Here is an 11,400-nt window from a genome sequence, read left to right as displayed (position 1 = left end):
TCCACAACCACTCCTACAACCACAACATCCACAACCACTCCAACAACCACAACCACCACCACAACCACTCCTACAACCACAACAACCACCACAACCACCACAACCACAACAACCACCACTCCTACAACCACAACCACTCCTACAACCACCACTCCTACAGCCACAACAACCACCAAAACAAGCACCACAACAACAACAACTACAACCACCACAACAACAACCACCACCACAACAATCACCACTCCTACAACCACAACAACCAATCCTACAGCCACAACATTCACAACCACTCCTACAACCACAACATCCACAACAACAACAACCACAACCACTCCTACAACCACAACCACTCGTACAACCACAACAACCACAACCACTCCTACAACCACAACCACTCGTACAACCACAACAACCACAACAACAACAACAACCACAACAACCACAACCACTCCTACAACCACAACAACCACCACAACCACAACAACCACAACAACCACAACCACTCCTACAACCACAACAACCACCACAACCACAACCACCACAACAACCACAACAACCACCACGACCACAACCACCACGACCACCACCACTGGTGATAGTGATGGTGATGTTGCTGATGTCAGGATTGTGTCGCGATGATGATGGTGATGGTGGTGATGGTGGTGATGGTGGTGATGTTGGTGGTGATGGTGATGTTGGTGGTGATGTTGGTGATGGTGGTGATGGTGGTGATGGTGATGATGGTGATGTTGGTGGTGATGTTGGTGATGGTGGTGATGGTGGTGATGGTGATGATGGTGATGATGGTGGTGGTGGTGATGGTGATGATAGTGGTGATGGTGGTGATGGTGGTGGTGGTGGTGATGGTGGTGGTGGTGGTGATGGTGATGATGGTGGTGATGGTGATGGTGGTGATGATGGTGGTGATGGTGGTGGTGGTGGTGATGGTGGTGGTGATGATGGTGGTGATGGTGGTGATGGTGGTGGTCAGGGTGGTGTGGTGGGCATCATGGTGGAGTGGAACTGCGACCTGGACCTGAGCTGGGAGCGCTGTCGCCCCTCCTACTCGTTCCAGCGCCTCGACGCGCGGCACAGCAACGAGACCATCGCACCTGGTTACAACTTCCGGTGAGCGCTCGCCACAACCACAACCACCACCACAACCACCACCACAACCACCACCACAACCACTACCACCACAACCACCACCACAACCACCACCACAACCACAACCACCACCACCACAACCACCACAACCACCATCACCACCACCACAACCACCACCACAACCACCACCACAACCACCACCACCACAACCACCACCACCACAACCACCACCACCACAACCACCACCACAACCACCACCACCACAACTACCACTACCACCACCACCACAACCACCACCACCACGCTCACCACGGCTCTCTGTGTGTTGTGTCAGCTGTGGGTTCGTCTTCTCACCCTGGGCACTCCACCCACTCCTCCTGCTGCTGCTCAATGTTGAGTTGGTGGTCGAGGCAAGGCTGAGAGTCGCTGTGCCCCCCCCCCCCCCAGCTTCTCTCGCTACTTCCTCAACGCGAACGGCACGGAGAGCCGAGCCCTCATCAAGGCGTACGGCGTCCGCTTCGTGGTGCAGGTCTACGGGCAGGTGAGGGTGGTGAGGGTGGTGAGGGTGGTGAGGAATAGGGTGGTGAGTGTGGTGAGGGTGGTGAGGAATAGGGTGGTGAGGGTGGTGAGTGTGGTGAGGGTGGTGAGTGTGGTGAGGGTGGTGAGGAATAGGCTGGTGAGGGTGGTGAGGGTGGTGAGGGTGGTGGGTGTGGGGTTGTGAGTGTGCTGAGTGTGGTGAGTTTGGTGAGTGTGGTGGGTGTGGGGTGGTGAGTGTGGTGAGTGTCGGGTGGTGAGGAATAGGGTGGTGAGTGTGGTGAGTGTGGTGGGTGTGGGGTGGTGAGTGTGGTGAGTGTGGTGAGTGTGGTGGGTGTGGGGTGGTGAGTGTGGTGAGTGTGGGGTGGTGGGTGTGGTGAGTTTGGTGTGTGGTGAGTGTGTGGTGGTGGGTGTGGTGAGTGTGTGGTGAGTGTGTGGTGGTGGGTGTGGTGAGTTTGGTGAGTGTGTGGTGGTGGGTGTGGTGAGTTTGGTGAGTGTGTGGTGGTGGGTGTGGTGAGGATAGAGGGCGGGTAAACAGAAGAGATGGGCTGATGAGTGGGTGGGTGGGTGGGTGATTGTGTGGGTGGGTGGGTGATGATGTTGCTATGATGATGTTGCTATGATGATCTTGTGATGATGTTGCTATGATGATGTTGCTGTGATGATCTTGTGATGATGTTGCTGTGAATATCTTGTGATGATGATGTTGCTGTGATGATCTTGTGATGATGATGTTGCTGTGATGACGTTGCTATGACGATGTCTCACTAGGGGAGGAAGTTTAACATCATACCCACGTTGATGAACGTGGGATCGGGAATCGCACTCCTAGGGGTGGTGAGTGAAAATATGGTGTGGTGCTAGTGGTATGGTGCTAGTGATGTGGTGCTAGTGGTATGGTGCTAGTGGTATGGTGCTAGTGGTATGGTGCTAGTGGAGTGGTGCTAGTGGTGTGGTGCTAGTGGTATGGTGCTAGTGGTGTGGTGCTAGTGGTGTGGTGCTAGTGGTATGGTGCTAGTGGTGTGCTGCTAGTGGTATGGTGCTAGTGGTGTGGTGCTAGTGGTGTGGTGCTAGCGGTGTAGTGCTAGCAGTGTGGTGCTAGTGGTATGGTGCTAGTGGTGTGGTGCTAGTGGTGTGGTGCTAGTGGTGTGGTGCTAGTGGTGTGGTGCTAGCGGTGTGGTGCTAGCGGTGTGGTGCTAGTGGTATGGTGCTAGTGGTGTGGTGCTAGTGGTGTGGTGCTAGTGGTGTGGTGCTAGTGGAGTGGTGCTAGTGGTGTGGTGCTAGTGGTGTGGTGCTAGTGGTATGGTGCTAGTGGTATGGTGCTAGAGGTGTGGTGCTAGTGGTGTGGTGCTAGTGGTGTGGTGCTAGTGGTGTGGTGCTAGTGGTGTGGTGCTAGTGGTGTGGTGCTAGTGGTGTGGTGCTAGCGGTATGGTGCTAGCGGTGTGGTGCTAGTGGTGTGGTGCTAGTGGTGTGGTGCTAGTGGTGTGGTGCTAGCGGTATGGTGCTAGTGGTGTGGTGCTAGTGGTGTGGTGCTAGAGGTGTGGTGCTAGCGGTGTGGTGCTAGCAGTATGGTGCTAGTGGTGTGGTGCTAGTGGAGTGGTGCTGGTGGTGTGGTGCTAGTGGTGTGGTGCTAGTGGTGTGGTGCTAGTGGTGTGGTGCTAGTGGTGTGGTGCTAGTGGTGTGGTGCTAGTGGTATGGTGCTAGTGGTATGGTGCTAGTGGAGTGGTGCTAGTGGTGTGGTGCTAGTGGTGTGGTGCTAGTGGTGTGGTGCTAGTGGTATGGTGCTAGTGGTGTGGTGCTAGTGGAGTGGTGCTAGTGGTGTGGTGCTAGTGGTATGGTGCTAGAGGTGTGGTGCTAGTGGTGTGGTGCTAGTGGCATGGTGCTAGTGGTGTGGTGCTAGTAGTGTGGTGCTAGTGGTATGGTGCTAGCGGTGTGGTGCTAGTGGTGTGGTGCTAGTGGTGTGGTGCTAGTGGTGTGGGGCTGGTGGTGTGGTGCTAGTGGTGTGGTGATAGTGGTGTGGTGCTAGTGGAGTGGTGCTAGTGGTATAGTGCTGGTGGTGTGGTGCTAGTGGTATGGTGCTAGTGGTATGGTGCTAGTGGTATGGTGCTAGCGGTGTGGTGCTAGCGGTGTGGTGCTAGTGGTATGGTGCTAGTGGTGTGGTGCTAGTGGTATGGTGCTAGTGGTGTGGTGCTAGCGGTGTGGTGCTAGTGGTGTGGTGCTAGTGGGGTGGTGCTAGTGGTGTGGTGCTAGTGGTGTGGTGATAGTGGTGTGGTGCTAGTGGAGTGGTGCTAGTGGTGTGGTGCTAGTAGTGTGGTGCTAGTGGTATGGTGCTAGTGGTATGGTGCTAGTGGTGTGGTGCTAGTGGTGTGGTGCTAGTGAGGTGATGCTAGTGGTATGGTGCTAGTGGTATGGTGCTAGTGGTGTGGTGCTAATGGTGTGGTGCTACTGGTGTGGTGCTAGTGGTATGGTGCTAGTGGTGTGGTTCTAGTGGTGTGGTGCTAGCGGTATGGTGCTAGCGGTGTGGTGCTAGCGGTGTGGTGCTAGCGGTGTGGTGCTAGTGGTGTGGTGCTAGTGGTGTGGTGCTAGTGGTGTGGTGCTAGTGGTATGGTGCTAGTGGTATGGTGCTAGTGGTGTGCTGCTAGTGGTGTGGTGCTAGTGGTGTGGTGCTAGCGGTATGGTGCTAGCGGTGTGGTGCTAGCGGTGTGGTGCTAGCGGTGTGGTGCTAGTGGTGTGGTGCTAGTGGTATGGTGCTAGTGGTATGGTGCTAGTGGTGTGGTGCTAGTGGAGTGGTGCTAGTGGAGTGGTGCTAGTGGTGTGGTGCTAGTGGTATGGTGCTAGTGGTGTGGTGCTAGTGGTGTGGTGCTAGTGGTGTGGTGCTAGCGGTGTGGTGCTAGCGGTATGTTGCTAGTGGTGTGGTGCTAGTGGTATGGTGCTAGTGGTATGGTGCTAGTGGAGTGGTGCTAGTGGTGTGGTGCTAGCGGTGTGGTGCTAGCGGTATGTTGCTAGTGGTGTGGTGCTAGTGGTATGGTGCTAGTGGTATGGTGCTAGTGGAGTGGTGCTAGTGGTGTGGTGCTAGTGGTGTGGTGCTAGTGGTGTGGTGCTAGTGGGGTGGTGCTAGTGGTATGGTGCTAGTGGTGTGGTGCTAGTGGTATGGTGCTAGCGGTGTGGTGCTAGTGGTGTGGTGCTAGTGGTGTGGTGCTAGTGGTGTGGTGCTAGTGGTATGGTGCTAGTGGTATGGTGCTAGTGGTGTGGTGCTAGTGGTATGGTTCTAGCGGTGTGGTGCTAGTGGTATGGTGCTAGCGTTGTGGTGCTAGTGGTGTGGTGCTAGTGGTGTGGTGCTAGTGGTGTGGTGCTAGTGGTATGGTGCTAGTGCTGTGGTGCTAGTGGTGTGGTGCTAGTGGTATAGTGCTAGTGGTATGGTGCGGTGTTCACGGTGCCAGGCCACGGTGGTGTGTGATGTTCTCGTGCTCTACGTCTTCAAACGCCGCCACTTCTACCGCGAGAAGAAATTCAAAGACGCCTGTGATGAGGACGGGGTGGAGGGGGACCGCACCCCTATGACGTAGCCGGTGAGGACACCTCACCTCACCACACCTCACCGCACCTCACCAAACCTCACCGCACCTCACCACACCTCACCGCACCTCACCACACCTCACTGCACCTCACCGCACCTCAACACACCTCACCGCACCTCACCACACCTCACCACACCTCACCGCACCTCACCACACCTCACCGCACCTCACCACACCTCACCACACCTCACCACACCTCACTGCACCTTACCGCACCTCACCACACCTCACCACACCTCACCGCACCTCACCACACCTCACCACACCTCACCGCACCTCACCGCTCCTCACCACACCTCACCACACCTTACCGCACCTCACCGCACCTCACCACACCTCACCACACCTCACCACACCTCACCGCACCTCACCACACCTCACGCGCCTCACCACACCTCACCACACCGCACCTCACCACACCTCATCACACCGCACCTCACCACACCCCACCACACCTCACCGCACCTCACCACACCTCACCTCACCACATCTCACCACACCTCCCCTCACCGCACCTCACCGCACCTCACCACAACTCACCGCACCTCACCTCAACACACCTCACCACACCTCACCACACCTCACCACACACCCCACAACAACAACAACCGCCGTTCGCCACTAAGTGGCGGTGACGTCACCATGGCGCTTGTGCCGGGCCATGTGCACCCTGAGGCCACGTGAGGTCACGGGACAGACCCAGCAGGTGCCATGGGTTGACTGCGGTGCCAGGCTAGGTGCAGGAGATCTCGGGACAGACCCAGCAGGTGCCACGGGTCGACTGACTGAGATGACCGGTAGATGCACCACCTGTGCCCCCTACTGTGCCAACAACTCGCTGTCTTTAAGCCACCCGGCGCTCCGCTCGTTGTTGTGAGCGTCACTCCTCCGCCCTCCCTTGTTGTTGGAGGGCGACTGCCTCCAACTGCCCAGTAGCGTCCTTCACGAGCCTCCTCCTCCACAGAGGCCGATCTCACCACCGCTGGTACCAGTCATTGGCAGGTCCACTCAGCTCCACTCAGCTAAACGTCCTCCTGTACCACATCACTCAGTCTCTTCTCCAGCCCGTGCCGCGCCCATTTAGCCCCCTCGATCCGGCTAAACAAAAGCTGTTTAGGCATGCGGTGATTGGGCATGTGGGCTACATGACCCAGCCAACGCAGTCTTACCTACTGGGGGAGCTCACTGATGGGATTTTGTCCAGATCCTTCAAGGATTTGTGAGCTTCTTACATAATCCAGCCTGCAGGTTAAACCCAGGATGGGTCATAGGCAGGGCCAGCCTGAATGTTTCTAACCCGGCGAAGATGTTCCATTAGAGGGGTCCAAGTTTCACAAGCGCAGAGAAGGGAGGGCATGACCATGGACGAGGACATCCCTGTCGCACCCCAAGGTGTACAGGGAATGGCTCCAACTGCCGGCCACGTAGTTTTACCCGGGCCTGCTCACCATCATGAAGGTCCTTAATGATTGTGAGCAGAGAGTCAGGGACTCCGAAAGCACGAAGAACAACCCAGAGCCCAGGCCTATTGATGATATCATAGGCCTTGACCAGGTCAACGAAGCAGAGACGTAGGTGCTCTTGGAATTCCCTACACCTCGGCTGTAGTGCAGACACAAACTATGGCATCTGTGCAGGACCGCCCTTTCCTGAAACCGCATTGGCGCTCCGCAAGTCTCTCCTCAGCGTGCCTGGCAAGGCGATGTTGGATAATCCTTCCCTTGACCTTTCCGGGCACACTGAGGAGTGAGATGCCCCTGTAGTTGTTACAGTCTGTATGGTCCCCCTTCTTAAAGAGGGGGACCACCAAGGCATCCTTCCAATCCTGCGGAACCCGTCCAGTGGTCCAGAGTGTTATTGTGATGTCATATAGGGCAGTCTGTGCACAAACCCCATGTTCCCTCAGCATTTAGCTTGGGAGATCATCTCTGCCCGATGATTTTCCTCGTCTCAGACTCTGGGTCACCTTCAGTATTCCTCAACAGATGGCACCTCAGCCAGCCCACTCACAGGGAGTGACTACTTCTTCCAATATTTTGAGGCACTGCAGCCTCAGCAGGCTGAGATTCAGTCGGTACCAGTCCAGCTCCCGACAGAGGAGTGGCAGCCTCTCCTCCGCAGTGAGCATTCGAACATTCCACGTGGCCACCCGTAGTGGCTTTGCGATGTTTCTGGAGGAACCCCGAGGGGAGAGATTCAGTCTCCTGGCTCCGCCAATTGGGGTTAGGCCAGGAGACGTCACAGACGCCTTTGTCCCCAGGGCCTCCGGCATAAGCTTAGCCGGATATTTTCCAAGTGGTTTAGTGGTAATTAATTGAAGGTGGAGGAGGGGTCACCAGCCCCTCGCACCCGTCCAGAGCCCCCAATTGGCCTCTGTGGTGGACACAAACGCCATGAAGGGGCATGGCAAATTTTAAAATCGGCCTCCCCTACATGGCATTCCTCACCACACTCACCACACACCCCTCACCACACTCACCTCACCACACTCACCACACCACACTCACCACACCACACTCACCACACTCACCTCACCACACTCACCACACTCACCTCACCATACTCGCCTCACCACACTCACCACACTCACCTCACCACACTTACCACACTCACCACACACCCCTCACCACACTCACCACACACCCCTCACCAAACTCACCCCTCACCACACACCCCTCACCACACTCACCACTCACCCCTCACCACACTCACCACTCAGCCCTCACCACTCACCCCTCACTACAGCTCTCTCTCTCTCTGTCAGGTCGCACCAACGATGGGAAGCTGACCTCTGACCTCTGACCTCATCCAGGCCCAGAGTGGACACGGAGTGGGCGATGGTGACCCATCACCTCTCACTCCTCACCCATCCCTCACCCATCCCCTCACCTCTCCTCACCTCAGCCATCGCTAACCCATCTCTTACCTCTACCACGATTGCTGTTGCGTGTTTCACTTGAATGATACCATGTCCACCATCACCACCACCATCGCCTGAAGCCTGTACTATTAAACGGGATGATGATGATGATGATGCTGATTCTGGTTTTAGTCAAATCGGTCTCTCTCCCATCAGTGTGTTCACAGTCACTGCGTGCTGTGATGTGGCTCTTTATAGACAACGCGGCCAGAGGAACGTGGAGTGGACACGGGGAGTTTGTAGCACATGGGGAGGGGTTACCCAGATTCTCACACAGACACAGCCCCTCGCATAGAGACCCACAGACATCTATAGAGACCCACAGACTAACACAGAGACCCACAGACTAACACAGAGACCCACAGACTAACGCAGAGACCCACAGACTAACGCAGAGACCCACAGACTAACAGAGACCCACAGACTAACGCAGAGACCCACAGACTAACACAGAGACCCACAGACTAACACAGAAACCCACAGACTAACACAGAGACCCACAGACTAACACAGAGACCCACAGACTAACACAGAGACCCATAGACTAACGCAGAGACCCACAGACTAACGCAGAGACCCATAGACTAACGCAGAGACCCACAGACTAACACAGAGACCCACAGACTAACACAGAGACCCACAGACTAACACAGAGACCCATAGACTAACGCAGAGACCCACAGACTAACGCAGAGACCCACAGACTAACACAGAGACCCACAGACTAACACAGAGACCCACAGACTATCACAGAGACCCACAGACTAACACAGAGACCCACAGACTAACACAGAGACCCACAGACTAACACAGAGACCCACAGACTAACGCAGATAATGAAATGAAAATAAAGTAACGTTAAATTATGAACATTTTGTGTAATGTTAATGTAATTATATGTAATTAAAACGTAATAAAAAGTGTGCTAATGATTATCATAGATTACATTTAATAATTAACTATCATAGATTACGATGAATAATTAGGAGGCACACACATAATTACAAATAAAGTCACCACAATGTATTATTATTATTAAGACTGGCTGTAATTTGTCTCGGGGTTTGTATTATCAATCGTGACGATGACGCATCTCTCGCTCCTCCTCTACCCAGGAGCCACCGTGGGTACACTCCTCGTCACCGTGTGTACACTCCTCGTCACCGTGGGTACACTCCTCGTCACCGTGTGTACACTCCTCGTCACCGTGGGTACACTCCTCGTCACCGTGGGTACACTCCTCGTCACCGTGGATACACTCCTCGTCACCGTGGGTACACTCCTCGTCACCGTGGGTACACTCCTCGTCACCGTGGGTACACTCCTCGTCACCGTGGGTACACTCCTCGTCACCGTGGGTACACTCCTCGTCACCGTGGGTACACTCCTCGTCACCGTGGGTACACTCCTCGTCACCGTGGGTACACTCCTCGTCACCGTGGGTACACTCCTCGTCACCGTGGGTACACTCCTCGTCACCGTGGGTACACTCCTCGTCACCGTGGGTACACTCCTCGTCACCGTGGGTACACTCCTCGTCACCGTGTGTACACTCCTCGTCACCGTGGGTACACTCCTCGTCACCGTGGGTACACTCCTCGTCACCGTGGGTACACTCCTCGTCACCGTGGGTACACTCCTCGTCACCGTGGGTACACTCCTCGTCACCGTGGGTACACTCCTCGTCACCGTGGGTACACTCCTCGTCACCGTGGGTACACCTCTCGTCACCGTGGGTACACTCCTCGTCACCGTGGGTACACTCCTCGTCACCGTGGGTACACTCCTCGTCACCGTGGGTACACTCCTCGTCACCGTGGGTACACTCCTCGTCACCGTGGGTACACTCCTCGTCACCGTGGGTACACTCCTCGTCACCGTGGATACACTCCTCGTCACCGTGGGTACACTCCTCGTCACCGTGGGTACACCTCTCGTCACCGTGGGTACACTCCTCGTCACCGTGGGTACACTCCTCGTCACCGTGGATACACTCCTCGTCACCGTGGGTACATTCGTCACCATCACGAGAGGCGATGGTGCACGGGTGGGGAAGGACCCTTCTTGATCGGTGCCGCTTTAATGTCAACTCACACTGACGCCCAAACAAGACCGACCACATCAGAACTGCAGACCCCAAGCGAATATCCCGACTCGCAAATCTGTCCTAAATTATTGTGAACGCATCGGCGATGGCATCACGAGATCAACGATGCGATTTTGACGAAAACAAGCAGACTATCGCCTCGAAACAACGGCGTTCATGAAAACATACGTGTTCATACCATGTTTACCGAATAGTAAGAAAAAGCATCGACGAATTACAAGATTATGCAATTAAAATATAACAAACAAGTGTGTGTGTCAGTGTATGCGTGTCAGTGTGTGTCAGTGTGTGTGTGTGTGCGTGTCAGTGTGGGGAGCGATAGTGTAGCGGTTAGCGCGCTGCCCTATGAACCTGGCGACCCGAGTTCGATTCCCGCTCATGGCCAACACCAGTGACGATTATCTGAACCGGTCCCGGGCCTCCCCTAGGTCGACTCAGCCTCAAATGAGTACCTTGTGTGGTGTGTAAACATTGTCACTAGGGAGACAAAGGCGGTCGGGCGTGGTGCTGGCCACCCACCCCCTCGTGTACCGTTCCGGCCTTCATAGGTGCTCGCTAACAGCACTTGCCCCTACAGTCTGTTAAGGCTATATGGGGGATCTTTGTCTGTGTCAGTGTGTGTGTGTCAGTGTGTGTGTGTCAGTGTGTGTGTGTCAGTGTGTGTGTGTCAGTGTGTGTGTGTCAGTGTGTGTGTGTCAGTGTGTGTGTGTCAGTGCGTGTGTATTTGTTCGGCAAAACAACCCCCTACCTCCTCGCGGTGCCGGATGGGCAACTCTGTCGTGGACAGTGCTGTGGGGGAAGGGCCAATTCCGATTGGCCTCTCCCCTCATGGCGTCTGTGACCACCACAGTGGCTAAACGGGGGCTCTGGACGGGTGCGAGGGGCTGGTAACCCCTCCACCTTCAAAAATTTACCACTAAACTACGACTAAAATATGTAACTAATAAGCTTGTGCCGGAGGCCCCGGGGGGACAGGCGTCTATGATGTCTCCTGGCCAAACCCCAATTGGCGGAGCCAGGAGATTGAATCTCTACCCTCGGGGCTGCTCCATAACGAAAAGCCATTTCGTGTGGCCACGTGGAATGTTCGAATGCTCACTGCGGAGGAGAGGCTGCCACTCCTCTGTCGGGAGCTGGACCAGTACCGCCTAGAT

At 55.3% G+C, this 11,400-nt stretch overlaps 1 protein-coding gene across 3 annotated transcripts in view; it reads left to right on the top strand.

The window, feature by feature from the left end:
• The window catches only part of LOC116937928 (P2X purinoceptor 4-like), an 86,992-nt gene extending 78,739 nt beyond the window's left edge, over positions 1 to 8,253 (top strand). For all 3 annotated transcript variants that reach the window (XM_076056672.1, XM_076056671.1, XM_076056673.1), the window contains 5 exons: positions 992 to 1,128; positions 1,555 to 1,648; positions 2,413 to 2,478; positions 5,082 to 5,210; positions 7,984 to 8,253. In XM_076056672.1, the coding sequence (XP_075912787.1) occupies positions 992 to 1,128; positions 1,555 to 1,648; positions 2,413 to 2,478; positions 5,082 to 5,207 (423 nt within the window). In that variant the 3' untranslated portion in view covers positions 5,208 to 5,210; positions 7,984 to 8,253. The remainder of the gene's footprint in view (positions 1 to 991; positions 1,129 to 1,554; positions 1,649 to 2,412; positions 2,479 to 5,081; positions 5,211 to 7,983) is intronic.
• The last annotated feature ends 3,147 nt before the right edge of the window (positions 8,254 to 11,400 follow it).

Source organism: Petromyzon marinus, chromosome 77 (assembly GCF_048934315.1).
Source record: "Petromyzon marinus isolate PM22_M1 ecotype Great Lakes invasive population chromosome 77, UKy_Petmar_22M1.pri1.0, whole genome shotgun sequence".
NCBI classification, from domain to species: Eukaryota; Metazoa; Chordata; class Hyperoartia; order Petromyzontiformes; family Petromyzontidae; genus Petromyzon; species Petromyzon marinus.
This window is presented reverse-complemented; position numbering and strand designations above follow the sequence as displayed.